Source organism: Cornus florida, unplaced genomic scaffold (genome assembly GCF_030987335.1).
Source record: "Cornus florida cultivar Cherokee Brave unplaced genomic scaffold, ASM3098733v1 CherokeeBrave_3.0.0_Hap2_Chr04, whole genome shotgun sequence".
NCBI lineage: Eukaryota > Viridiplantae > Streptophyta > Magnoliopsida > Cornales > Cornaceae > Cornus > Cornus florida.
In genome coordinates this window covers 105,294,671-105,309,073 of record NW_026775574.1, presented here as the reverse complement: position 1 = coordinate 105,309,073, position 14,403 = coordinate 105,294,671, and the positions used below count along the sequence as shown (strand labels likewise).

General features: G+C 34.5%; 2 protein-coding genes across 2 annotated transcripts; one reads left to right on the top strand and one right to left on the bottom strand.

Moving 5' to 3' along the window:
* Nucleotides 1–1,071: 1,071 nt before the first annotated feature.
* LOC132302394 (probable glycosyltransferase At5g25310) lies at nucleotides 1,072–6,009 on the top strand. Its single transcript, XM_059799225.1, has 4 exons — nucleotides 1,072–1,452; nucleotides 2,134–2,279; nucleotides 3,687–4,038; nucleotides 5,242–6,009. Exons 1-4 carry the CDS (start codon nucleotides 1,216–1,218, stop codon nucleotides 5,902–5,904), a joined length of 1,398 nt encoding a protein of 465 aa, XP_059655208.1. The 5' UTR covers nucleotides 1,072–1,215; the 3' UTR covers nucleotides 5,905–6,009.
* A 2,481-nt stretch (nucleotides 6,010–8,490) lies between these two features.
* Nucleotides 8,491–12,430, bottom strand: LOC132304489 (ACT domain-containing protein ACR2). The gene is made up of 8 exons (XM_059802184.1): nucleotides 12,152–12,430; nucleotides 11,723–11,794; nucleotides 11,537–11,588; nucleotides 11,327–11,441; nucleotides 10,385–10,452; nucleotides 9,592–10,263; nucleotides 9,392–9,496; nucleotides 8,491–8,933 (listed from the first exon to the last, which is right to left on the bottom strand). The coding sequence occupies exons 2-8, from the start codon at nucleotides 11,791–11,793 to the stop codon at nucleotides 8,598–8,600; spliced, it is 1,419 nt and encodes a 472-aa protein (XP_059658167.1). The 5' UTR covers nucleotide 11,794; nucleotides 12,152–12,430; the 3' UTR covers nucleotides 8,491–8,597.
* Between the last annotated feature and the right edge of the window lie 1,973 nt (nucleotides 12,431–14,403).

The window sequence follows — 14,403 nt, the reverse complement described above, 5'->3', positions numbered from 1 at the left end:
GGGTTAGGGTTAGGGTTAGGGTTGGGCTTGGGTCTAGTATTTCATATGGTGTGTTAGACTTAAGTTATACCTCCAACCCATCCGAGTTGCAGACTATTCTCTCCCTTATAAAAACAAATTTTCAAAAATATTCATATATATATTTTTTAACACCAAAAATATTAATATAAAAGAACATATTTATCTTCAATATTTCATTATTGACAAATGAATATCATTTACTGTTACAGTTAAAATTTTTGCATTAGATTTTTGGCTACATATGGGGAGGCGTTTTGTTACACCATAATAAGTTCGGAATTTACTTACCCTATTGAAAAATATAGGAAGTTCCTATTTTAACCTCACATAGAAGCGCATATATATATATATGTGTGTGTCCATTGACAAGTCTTTTACTTAAAATTTCAAACCCCTTTTAATGAAATTTCTTTGTAAGTGAAAATAGTTCTACGTATTATATATATTAAGACTAATATTAGTAATTCTTATTGCAGAAATAATTAAGAGTTAGTTCACCAAGTGAAACCATATAATAAACCATGCATGCAATAAAAAGGTAAAAAGGGAAATGACCCTTTTAATCAACTAATTTGGTCATCAAATTTAGAACTATAACATACCAATTACTACAAGTAAGAATTGGGACAACAATTTCTTTCTTTTTTTTAAATAATAATAACAATTAAAAATTGCCACAAAATTCAAGATTAGTTGAAATTAGAAATAAATTTGGTCACTTATAGTAACTCATGATGTTCACCTTCTACAAAACTATAGGATTTGATATATATATTGATAAATATCACTATACTTATCTTGATAAAAATAAAATAAAATAGGATTTTTTACTAATGTAGGACTCTCATATAAGTACCTTTTAAATGGGACTCTTTTTATTCACAGAGTTGGTCATGGTAAACTCAATAGACAACTCAATTTGTATCTACTTTACATGAATTTGTAATTTCGTTTATTATATGTATATTCATATATATATATATATATATATATATATATATATATATATATATAGTGTCACGCTTCCAGCCTTTTTTTGCGCCATAAATTTCAAGCGAGAGAAAGAGAGAGCTGCTTTTTCCTCCCCGCGTTTTTCTTGACCGTTTTCATTATTAATTATCCATCGAAAGAGTTTTTAGAGAGAGAGAGAGTGTGTGTGTGTGTTTTAGAGAGAGAGAGAGCATCGTCCTTGAGATGAAGACGGGTTACGGAAGAGTCGTCCCTGTTTCAGCACTGTGTTCGGTGCTTGTGCTCTCGATCGTCGCGGTTTTCATGGTTTTAGGCCGTTCCAGTTCGAAATTGGAGTATTCAATACCGATCGTGGAGTTGAAGACGAAGATCACCAGTAGCAGCAATGAGGTTCAAGCTGTTCTCACTGATCAATCCACTGTTTCCTTCCCCAATCGTCCGTCTAGAAACCGAACTGTCATGGTAAGAATTTTCAGTTTTCAATGCTCTGTTTCTCTCTCTCTCTCTCTCTCTCTCTCTCTCTCTCTCTCTATATATATATATATATATATATATATATATATATATATATATAAGTACATATAGAAACACACAACATATGAATTATGAACCGATTGGAGATTTGAGGCTGCAGAGAGTAATAATGGCCGATGATCTGGGAAAAAACAGAGTCTCGTAAGAGTCTGCTCTCTTTTGTGTGTGTGTGTGTGTGTAGATATATAATTGTTCATAACTGCTTGAAATTGCAGACTGATGGATAATTTGAGAAACAGAGAGCGTTTTGTACAATTCTAATCTCTCTCTGTTTGAATAATGTGTTTGAGATTACGAACACAAATCACCTAAAGCGTCATTGTGAAATTCAAATCCGTAATCTTATGTCCATACTACTACTACACACACACAATAGGTTCGTTTATACTGATTTTCTGATTCACCGATTGAGTCTTTGAGAAACCTACACATTCGCTATATAAACCTCTGTTTCTCTGGTTTGAATATGTATTAATCGACATATACACACAGTCACACACACACACATACGTTCGTTTATACTGATTTTTCGATTCAGCAATTGAGAAATCTACACATTCGCTATATAACTCTCTGTTTCTCTCTTTTGAATTTGTATTGGCATTGCAGAGAGAAGATCAGAAACTCGAGCAAGGACTTGCTCGAGCACGAGCTGCGATTCGGAAGGCCGCTTCGATTCGAAACCTATCCTTAACTTCCGCCGACGGTGGCATCCACGCCGGCGACATCTACCGCAACCCCGGCGCATTCTATCAGTAAGCCTTTTTCTGAACCCAAAATTTTTTCAAAAATAAAAATAATAATAATAAAAGAACTAAAATCGTGGGAATATATATATATATATATATATATATATATACACACATATATATGTATATGTATATGTATATGTATGATTGTGTTATGTATATAGAATTCAAAAGGCTTGAGTTTGCCTCTTTTCTAACTACTTTCCGTTTAAGTCACTAACGTTCCTTTTGTGCATATTTCTATCTCGCTTTTTTTACATTCCCATTTGCGTATTTTTGTGTGGTTGTATTGAAGTCTTGTGCTTGACGCATGGTGTGTTAAGTGCGCACTCACTCATTAGTCATTCCCTCCACTCAGTACCTTCTGTGAAAAAGACGCTGTGTTTGAATGTTGCCGCCTTATGAGTACACCTTCAACTTCTATTACCTGGGCACCTTCATTTCTAAGGACCACTATCACCATAACATGAAAAATATTAGAAATATTTTATAAAGTTTTTATAATATGTATCAATATTATAAATCAGAGCTTTTAAACTATTAAAGAGAAGGAGCCTCTCTTTTTTAAATTTTTTTTTTAAAATTATCCTTACAAATTAAAGGCAAGGAATTCGAACATAGAGGCACAAGAAGTTAGACGAGTTCGAATTTCATATGCTGAGACCCGCATACAATAGTATTAAAAGATTTACTAAGAGTGATTCATAATTACATACCCTCTCTACATATGTGCGCATATATTAGTTTTCATTCCACTATGTAGAAAAATGCCTATACAATGGATGTCTTATTAATCTCTAATCTACAATGTTTTAGCTAGAAACAACCTTAATTGTATATTGAAAGAAGTGTAAAAAAATTATTGAAATTTTTTCTCTCCATGAAATGGCTATATTTGTGAATTGACCAATAAAACCCCTGCCATGCATATAAGAAACAATTCTGATTGTATATTGGATGGGTTGTATTAGAAATTTTGACTAATTAAGCAGTCTGAAAGTGTGTAGCCAAATGAACTTTATCCATTTCAACTGACTACTTAGTTGGATTTGTTCAGCATTTTTCTTTTCAGACCACACTGTTAATCAATGAATTTTATTTGCATGTTACTTTTTTCAAAAATATTAGTTTAAGTAAAATTTTATCATTTTTTCTTTTACTTTACCCTTTTTAATCATTAAAAAAAATAATAATAATAATTTTACACAAGGCATAAAGAACCAGAAATCTCTTACAATCAAAATCATAATAGCAATCTCATTATCTCATTATTAAATGTACGTTACTGTAATTGCCAATTATTGTCAAGTGCCCAAATCACTATTAAAGCCCTAATGGAGTAGCATATGGTTTTACATTATCTTATGTAAATGAAATGACTGATATAACCTTGTTGTTATTCCCAAATTACAGAAGCTACGTGGAGATGGAAAGAAGGTTCAGAGTATACGTGTACGAAGAAGGGGACCTACCAATAACACATGATGGGCCCTGCAAGAACATATACACGACGGAAGGGAGATTCATACACGAGATGGAGCATGGGGGCAGTAGGTTCAGGACGAGGGACCCACATAAAGCTCACGTGTACTTCATGCCTTTCAGTGTCACCTGGATGGTCAAGTACCTCTACAAGCCTCTCTCTCACAACCACGCCCCACTACTCAACTTCGTCTCCGACTACGTGAGGGTCATCTCCACCAAGCATCCGTTTTGGAATAGGACTCATGGGGCTGACCATTTCATGCTCTCCTGTCATGATTGGGTATGCCTCTCTCTTTCTACTTTTTCATAAATTTACATAATTACATTTATATATATATATATATATATATATGTATGTATGTATGTATTATTTACCTACCTCATATGTTCATATATATATTAATATTAGGAGAAAATATTGGGTTCCTAGGATATTAGATAACCATTGCTGAGATGACCCACCCGCGAAGTAAATCATAACTCATAAGTCAACTTGTTCACATAGTGTGATCCATATCTGCAAGCAAAAACATAATAATGCAGCACTATGTGATTCATATCTGCGGGCAAAAACATAATAATGCATCACTAAAATAGATACATATATTATGACAAGTGACAAGATACTACAGTTGTCCTACAAAAGTGTTTTATCTTTTAATTTTTAGTTATAAAATAATTGTCAAATTTTTTAATATTTCTAATTTGTCTTTGCTGTCTTAAAGTTATAAAAGTAATTAAAATTACGTGGTGCATCTACTATAAAGGTATATATATTTGAAAATTCATTACCTACCTTCTTAAAAAGTTAGATTCAAACACTTTTTGTGAGACAGATAGAGTATTTAGATAATGACACGATAATATTGCACTTCATGTGCAAGAAATTTTTGTTAATATCTGCTAACCATATAACACTAGTCTTGTTTGCACATGAAACAAAAATGTTATATAAATTCAAAAATTTAGATCGATTAAACAAAAATTAGAGGTCATGTGGAGTTCATATATGTCATCATTTTGCAATGTTACTCAATTATTTTTCATGCGCATTGTTTAGTCCAGTTAAAGCTTTTTATTTTGGAAAGATTTTTTTAAGAACACAAAATTAATTAAAAATGTTCTTATCTTTTACTTTATCATCTTGTGAGAATAGATGTGAAGATGGACCCCCTTTTAATCCAAAACTAAATTGCGCATGCTTACCCCATAACCATATATAGAAAGGGACATTATGCAATCCAATAGTAAAAGTAAAGGTAGTAGTGGAAAAGTGTGAGGATACAATTTCCAAACAATATAAATATAAATTTCAATATTAAATTAAAAATATTGAAATTTGAATCTTTCCTTCTCCTTGTCAACTGCAAAATTCTAATAGTCAATTTGAATTTAGCTGAAGGCTTATGACAGCCTAATTAATTATATATGATCAGGACTAGATTAAACCCTAATAGTAAATCTGATTTTCTAACCATTGCAGGCTCCACATGCCTCACAAGGCGACCCAACTCTCTACAACACATCCATTAGGGTTTTGTGCAATGCCAACTCCTCTGAAGGATTCAACCCACAGAAAGATGTCAGCCTGCCTGAAATTCACCTCTACGACGGCAACATGCCCTCCAAACTCCAATCCCCTCCACCCAAAAACACATCGCGGCCGCACTTAGCATTTTTTGCCGGTGGCATGCACGGCCCTATCAGACCTATCCTCCTCCAGCAATGGAAGGACCGCGACACCGACCTCCTCGTCTACGAGTACCTCCCCAAAGGCCTAGATTACTACTCTTTCATGTTACAGTCCAAGTTTTGCCTGTGCCCTAGTGGATATGAAGTGGCTAGCCCTAGAATTGCTGAGGCCATTTACGCTGAATGCGTCCCGGTGATTATTTCTGATCATTATGTGTTGCCATTCAGTGATGTGCTCCGGTGGGAGGCATTCTCGATACAGGTTGAGGTTTCGGAGATTCCGCGGTTGAAGGAGGTGTTGATGGCTGTTTCTGAAGAGAAGTATATGAAGCTGAAGGAGGGTTTAAGAGCTGTGAGGAGACATTTTGTGCTGCAACAGCCAGCTAAAAGATTTGATGTGTTTCATATGATATTACACTCTGTGTGGCTTAGGAGAATAAATTTAAGACTTTGATCGATTGATAGTAATTAGTGATATATACTTGTATTTAGAAAATGAATGAAAGAAATATCTAATATCTTTTTTTCTAGCATGTTTTTTCTTAACATCACCACTAGGGTTTGTGTGTTATCTATAATGTATACTGCCATATTAGCCCAAGTTCTTCCATTGGACCCCACACGTACCCACGGGTTGATTTCTTTGTTGATTCGGCAGGTACTCACAAATATATTTGCACATACCAGGTCTTTCCTCACCTCATTTTTTAAGATGGAGAGGTTATACTATTAGACTAGAGGTCCTTCGGTAGAGGTTGTTGGTTCTAAGCTCCCCTAAGGTATGTTTGCCTGTTTAATGTCAAAAAGTTATGTTTCAGTGGGTTCAAGGGTGTATTAAACCAGCATTGTGACTTAAAATATGGTACAGGGGTAGTATTGTCATTTACTCCTCAGTGACACATTATACACATTGCCTTTAGATAGTACATTATAGTTTATATACCTGTTCAAGCTGAATTTGCTATGGTTGTTGAGGTTCAGCACTTAAAAATTAGCTATAGGTGTTCACAGGGGTATTGTGGTCTTTTCTCAGCTGTATTCTATGTGTACACGCATGTTTAGGTAGCTGTATTGCATTGAACAGCCTTGGTTAAGCCTACATTGTGAATTATGTAGTCTTAGGACTATCATTGTGCTGAGAAGATTAAATTCTGTTACAAGGGCATTTTGGTCCTCTTACATTGTGCTCAAGTGTGTGACACGTTTCAGTGGTCCTAAAGAGAGACCACATCCAAGAAAAATGCATTACTTAGAGGCTAAGTTTGGATGAGAATGAAAATTCAGCCTTATTTTGTGATGTACTGTAATTGTTGGTGTGAATAAAGACAAAATTGCTGAGGTGGCATGCTTCCATTGGTTCACTCTCACGAAAATATCTGAATTATCCTTTAACAATCATTGGTTGAAAGTGACAGGTGTATATCTTTGTTGTAAGAGGGTTGGTGTACTCAGTGTTAGTATATATATGCTCTTATAAAGAGAGCCTCAGGGTTTTAGGCCTTAAAAATACATTAAAAATTGAGTTGCAGCTAAGAACCCTTGAGAGCCTCATATGAACAAGTTTTTCTGTTATGTTTGATGATGATCCAAGCCAGAAAACTCCACTGATTCAAGCCTTGTGTGTGTACTAACTGTTAAAATGATGCTGCTGTCAAATTTGCTGGTGCAAGGGCTGGTTTGAGTAGTGAAAAACTGTTCCAAGCTGTTGTGGTTACATTTGAAGGCTGACACGGGTATAACCAAGCTTATTGCACTTGCTCAGTACTTTGTTTTGAACAAAAACATGCTGAAATTGAATTTGGACTCTTCGATCATTATACAAGCATGTTTTTTGGTTTTAATATGTGATTCAAGTACAAAATGGTTATGTCTAGCTATTTCATGAAATATATAGCTGCTAGCAAGTTTGTTTTGGTGAATCAAAGCTGTTGAAATTGGTTGTGGGACAAAATATTGGCAGATTGTGGTATTGACTATGTAAAACCCTATAACTGTGTTGTTTTTTGCTTATTCAAGCAGTGTGACTGAACCTTGTGATAAACTCATGCTACACTTGATTGATTAAAGTTATAAACATTAATATAGTGAAACAAGACTGTGGAATGTGATGGTAAACTTTCTCGAAAAGAAATTCCAATTTTACCCCTTAAACCCTAATTGCAGCTTTATGGTGTTTTGAGGTAGTAACTTGGAATTTTGAGTTGTCTAACCTATTTCAATTGTAGGAAGGACTTGTTTATATTGTTTTACATCTGCTATAGTGTATTTGGTGAGTTTTTAGAGCTTATTTGGTCCAAGCAAGGTTGCTTAGGACAGGGGGAGTGCCTGTGTGCACCGTGGTTATCTAGTGTGTGTATTGGTTGTGAAAACTAATGTCTAATCTTGTACAAAGGTCTGTGCAGAGTGTGAGACAGCTGAGTGTGTAGCAAGATACATGCAGCTAATAGTTGATTTTATTGGCTGAGACCAAGAACTAAGGTTTTTCCCTAGTTGAGAGGGTTTCCTTGTAATCCTTGTTTTCAGTAATCTTTGTGTGATTGTTCTATCTACTTTGAAGACTTGAAAAGAAAAGGTTTTAACCAATTCACCTCCCCTCTTGATTCAACAGAGATTGATCTCTACCACTTGTGCAATGGTACTATCTAGTATGGATCCAATAATTATTATATGGTATCGATACTATTACTCTCGGGCTAATAACTAGCTGACACAAAAAAAATTATTATATGATCCTTACACCATTAGTCTCGGGTCAATCAATTGCTGATGGACAAATAAATGTATTCGTACTGCTGCGTCAACAAACAATTGGACTTTGTGTCGGTTTTATTTAATAAAGCAGGACCATGTAATAATTTGTTCCAAATTCATTGGTAACTGGGTATTGTTGAGGGTCAAGCATTTTATACATGAGCCCACACGCACATATTACAGCCTAAAAGCAATAGATTGACCTTTAAAGTGCACGTAATGATTTTTATGTACAATCAAGCCCATGGAAAAACTTTTGATCTAATAGTTAGGCATCACAATCACAAGATACTGAAAATTTTCTTTGATTTACAAAGCTAGAAATTGAACTGAAAGATAAATTACATGTGTTTATTTATGTACAATGGCATTTTGATGGCTACTTAATTATATACATCACTTGATGGCAACATAGTTGTGAGAGAAGCGTTCGATTTGGGATCTCAATATGTCTCCGATGGAGAACCGGAACCTCTCCGGTGAGTTTGGCCTTGAAGTTGTTTCATTCTTGACTGCAAGATCTATCGGTCCCATCTCTTTCTTCATTGACTCGACGAACTCCATATCTACGTCGTTGCCGGAAATGTCTCTCACGTAGAAAGCATTCACTGCCTTCTCTCCCCTTGTTGCCACATCTGCTCGAACCACTACAAGTCCATTCTCTCTGAGAACCCTAGTTATGTCTGAGAGCAACCCTACCCTATTGTTTGCACATAGCTCTAGCCGAACACCCTGCGCAAGCATAAAATTAAAATTTTATAGTACAACTTGCAGTTTATTTATTTATTTTTAGTAAATTCATTTGTAGAGTTCATTCCGTTCTGTTTTCCAAAACCAGTTCTCAAAAAATCTGATAATAGAAAATATTAGAGGATTTCTTTCTCGCTAGCTCTATTTTTAAAGCTGGTGCATGTTGGACTGAAGGACTACAAGTGCTCAATAGTGGTACCAAAAAAAAATAGTAAAAATAATAACAACAATAATAAAGAAATAATTTAGTTAAGGGGTGGTGATGGACCGATGGCGGTACAGTAAGGGGCTGGGTTTTGATATGTTCTGGTTGTGAGGTCGGTTGCAGCACTCTCAATTTGTAGCTTAGATCGGTCCGAAAGACCTTACACAAAGGAGTTCCGAGTTCAAAAAAAAAAAAAAAAAACCAAAAATAAAGAAATAATTTAGTTAGGGCATACCTCACAAACCCGACGCTCTATAGCAGCCTCTAAGCATTTTATAACTCTCTCCTTCTCGCTCTCTGTGTTCAACGCGCAGCCATCTACATGCCGTATAAAATACTCCTGTGACAACATTGTATTAAGCAAGATTAAGCTCAAATTTTATGCAATACATACATATATATATATATATTAACAATGAAGTATATACTAGGTACCTGAAATGCATAACCTTCATGGGAATCAACGGAGGCATGAAAAATTACGTATTGCATGTCAGTAAGAGTGCACACAGTATCAAACATGAGCCTTGGTCGATCCTTACACTGGACAGTCACTATGGAATAATCCTTTTCATCACAGCTCTCGATCAAGATCTTCCTCGCATCATCGTCACCGTCCAATCCAAGTGGCATCTCCGGTGACCCAGTCATCCACGACGGTCTGTCAAAGTCCCGAACCGAGAGCATGAGCTGATGCAACCGCCGTTCCACCTTGGTGACCATGGTGCCTTCCCCTCCGGAAAAGCCGGCGGTCTTTGCTTCCTGTTGGTTCGTGAAGTCCCCGGCGGGGCTGGTGGAGGTGTTTGCTCGAAGGACGGTGGTGAGGTGGTCTTCGATGATGGCGAGCCGGTGGTCGTCGATTGGGCTGTCGCTGGATTGGTCGGAGATGTAGGCAACACAAGCTAGACGTGCATTGTGGCTCCATGCATGGGCTTCCACTATATTGCAATGGAGGTCGGCTAGGGCAGCCGATATCTCCGAGAAGAGGCCGGGCCGATCCTTGCCGGTCATTTCTATGGCTGTGTGTTCATTAGGGTGTTCTGATTCAAACAATTTACTAGCCCGAGCCTTCGCCTTCGTTGGGGTTTCCCTTGTTGTACCTATGGCCTGCATGGTTTTCTCACATGCATTAGAATTAATTGCATGAGACATTTGAAAAATCTTGAATATATATATATGAATATAAATATAGATATATTTGTTTGATAATTGAATCAAATCCCAATACCTGTTGAATATAGTTAATGACTCTTTGGTCTGTGATTTTGTTGCCATGCTCATCTGTAACATGGAAAACTGCAAAATATGCAGAAGTAGAAAGTCAGTAAGCTAATTGCAGCTTGTATGGTTTATTGGAGTTTACGAATTCATAGAAGTTAATTAAAGTCAAAACAGAATTTATAAGCAGAAATAGATACAAAGTTACTAATATACACGCATATATATATATATGGAAGAATTAGATTAGTTTCCTTTCATTTTAAAACTAAGGATCACCATTAATTGTCCATATTTCTTATTTATCTATAAAATAAATGAGTTGCCAAATTCTACCTATGTGTCATGCCTAGATTTTCTTATCTTTACACACTCATCTCAAGTCCAAAAACAAGGGAGGTGACAAAGTATAATATTGTTCAAATATATTCATATATATGAATTAAGATGAATTAGTCTATAGGGAAAAAAAATATATATACATATATATATATATCAAAAGTAATATGGGTTGAGATAGTACTGCTAAACATATGATAGCTAAAACCATGTACTTTACTACCAAATAATTGGGACAATCCTTTGATACTGCAAACGAGCCGTTGGGCAACTTGGGCTAAATCCTTTGACACTGCCAAAGTAAGTTGGATGTGAAATTTAGTTCGAAACTCTATTTATAAACTAGGAGTAGTACGTGATACATATAAAAGGGCTAGCTCAGTGCACGAGACTTCTGCCATTGAGGAGCAGATGTATGCAACCTTAGAGGAAATGAACATTGATGGTAATATATATGGTATATTTAGCATATACGCAACCTTAGAGGAAATGAGCATTGATGGTAATATATATGGTATATTTAGCATACTATAATATCCCGAATTAAGGATACATTGGCACACATCAAATGATAAAGGGTAATGAAGATTGATGGCATATATATATAGCATACCATCCATGAACCATCCAGCATCAGAGGAAATGAAGCCTTTTGAGATATTGAGTTTCATATCTGTCAGCACTTCCACCACTTCCAGAAGAAGTCCCTGTTTGTTTACACTGTCAACCTGCAATAATTAAACACACATTTCAATCTTGATATAGTCGCTCTCTTTGTCTCTTACACACACACATACACACAATTACACACATATATATATACCTTAACGACAGTAACATCTTCTAAGCTTTCATTGTCAATGCAAACTCTGCAACTGCAATAAATTAATTAAGAAAATAATTAATCACAAATAAAGTTCATATAACTTCATTCCAAGGATTATCTAAAGAAACCAATATATATAAAAGAATGCATAAGCATTAAGGATTTAATTGAAGCATTACTTACGCAGGTCCATATATCCTCTCCGGGAGACTATCGAAATCAGGATCAAAGTAAGGCCAACAAACTTTGTTCATGCTGCAATGGAGATAGAGAGATATAGGGAGAGAGACTTAGAGAGTTCTTATAATATACCTATAATACAATATTGATTGATTGCATACTTAAAAAGGGATAGAAGTTGCATATTATAACATATTTCAGTATAGAAAATTATAGCCATTGGTTCAAATTAGGTGGAATTTTCAAAATGGCTGCCTCAAAAAAAAAAAAAAAAAATTTTTTTTTTTTTTTTTTGAAAAGTCTATTGCAAAATTACTAATTGCTTAGGACAGAAATATTAATGAACATATGGTGAAAATTTTGGTTAATAAAAAAAAAAAAAAGGAAATTAAGCTAAAATATATAGATAACGAAGAAAAATTAGTAGCTTACGTATGGAATTAATGTAGTTATATATGAAGAAAAAGAACTGATGAATTGCAGAGACAGAGAGAGGAGGTATCTCACAGAGAGATGTTTAATTGGTTGGACAAACAGAGACAGAGCTCAAAACCAAACAGGCAATAAGGAGAGAGAAGAAGGAAGATGATTTCAGTTTTCTCTCTCTAGATGAAGGAGGAAGAAAGAAGCTATTCAACAAAGAGAATGAATGACAGCTCTTCTTTTCCCAACAAAATATTAAAAGAAATAGAGAGATGTGTGGAGTTGCTAAAAATGGGTGGGCTTGTGAAGAATGGGTGTGTATTAAGCTTAAATAGATCGAGAAAATGGGAGAGATTAAAAATGAGTGGTGGAGATTAAAAGTCAGGTGGGGGTGGCAAAGACAAAGAGGAATTACAAATATCAGTGAGGTGAGTTAGTCAAACAGATTTATCGGCCACGTTTATATTGATCTCTTCTCGTCACATCTTTTTAGTCACACACTTCTATCATTAATCCACATTTTTCCCCTCCTTATCGGATGGAATGGAAATTACCATGCAAATACATGATTTACAACTTCTCTCACTCCACTCTTTCAATATATATATATATTTAGGATAAATTGTACTTCTCTTTTAAGCTTTATGACTAAACACAAATGCTTTCCCACCTACTTTCTTAAAAATTAATTTTAACTCATTTTCTATGTTCGATAAGTAGGTTAAATTTCATTGATTGAAAATATAAATTGATTTAGAACGGATTGTTGAAACATATATAATTTCTTTGGGTATCTAAAAGTTTAAAAGGACATATTGACATGTTTTTTTATAAAAATTTGACGAGTTTGTTACTTTGTTTTGACCCACGAAGACCTATGTTTGATTAAAAATGACTCAAAGAACAAAACTTACTTACCATGCTCTGTTATCCACTGACTGAGGCCAATTTTTTGACAAATTCCATTATTTAGAGCACCAAAATTGCATTTTTCAGTACAACGTACACAATATTTTAAAATTTTTGTTAGATGTTTGAATCGATTTGGATTCTTCTGAATTTTGCCATTTATTTTAGTGATTATGACTCCTATTCTATTTTTTTTTTCATGAGTTATGAGATTATGCCATTTTACCCTTTTTTTAGTTTTTATTTATTTATTATTATTTTGTTAGGTTTTCTCTTATATAAACACACACGTGTACATGTAACGCAAAGCAAAATACACATTTAATTATTACTAATATTTGAGAATTTTCTTTATCTAAACCATGTAAATTCAAATCGGTCACAAATTTACTATAATGCCCTTTATATCTTTATAAAATAACAGGCAGCATCTCATTTGACTTTCTGTTCTTAACTTGGTGCTTCCAGTAGGTCGATTCGTGCTTCTTTAGGGTCAATAATAATGAGAAGATTTTATAAATCACCTATACACACATATATATAAATATATACAACAAAACTCAACACCCTAGATCTAGAAACTTAATATGTAGACTGAGATAAACTTGAATCCAACTAGTTTGGATGCAAGATTATGTGGCACCGAAGTTTCTTGTTTTGAAACACGGCAAAAGAAATGTCAAATATTACTTACTCGTCAATTGTCCAATCATTAGTAGTAGTGTTCTAATGTTAAAAGTATCTAAAATGAAGAAAAAAATAGGCACATGTCGGATTTGTTTCGTATGTTGTGGCGGCATATAAGGCGACACAGACGCGGAGAACACTTACGTCAGGTTTTTTAACTTTTGATTGATCCAATAATTGTCCTAATCATCTGGATAAGACAATTATCTCTGCCACGCAACACTTCTTGCATAACAAATCTCTTTACACCCTTTGACGGTTCACAACGTTTGAGAGTGTACTAATGCTACCACATTGTGAATGCGATTTGGGGCTTTGATTTTCTTCCTCACTTACGTCGTGTGATTTAAATTTTGAAATATTTTCTTATTCTTACTCACACTTTCAAAATTTCTATCAGAATAGAGTACAAAATCTCAACTCAAAGTTAATTAGGGTTGGATTTGAGTTGACGTGTTGACAACCTAAGTCCAATCCGAACCCGATTTTTAATAATTATTTTTATATTTTTTTATTTTAAATACATTATATATAATATACAAATTGTGATTACATTTTTTCTTTTCAACTTCTTTTATTTAAATCTTAATTTATTATATGTTAATACTTTATGAGAATTAATTTTTTTTTAAATTGTTTGTAATTTATTAAAAATTTACAATAAG

Bases quoted from the DNA above. Each gene is read 5' to 3' on its own strand.
- LOC132302394 (XM_059799225.1), top strand. From the start codon at position 1,216: ATGAAGACGGGTTACGGAAGAGTCGTCCCTGTTTCAGCACTGTGTTCG. The intron at 1,453-2,133 runs GTAAGAATTTTC...TTGGCATTGCAG, and splicing joins CTAGAAACCGAACTGTCATG to AGAGAAGATCAGAAACTCGA. The intron at 4,039-5,241 runs GTATGCCTCTCT...TAACCATTGCAG, and splicing joins TGCTCTCCTGTCATGATTGG to GCTCCACATGCCTCACAAGG.
- LOC132304489 (XM_059802184.1), bottom strand. From the start codon at position 11,793: ATGAACAAAGTTTGTTGGCCTTACTTTGATCCTGATTTCGATAGTCTC. The intron at 11,442-11,536 runs GTATATATATAT...TAATTATTGCAG, and splicing joins AAGATGTTACTGTCGTTAAG to GTTGACAGTGTAAACAAACA. The intron at 8,934-9,391 runs GTATGCCCTAAC...ATGCTTGCGCAG, and splicing joins TAGAGCGTCGGGTTTGTGAG to GGTGTTCGGCTAGAGCTATG.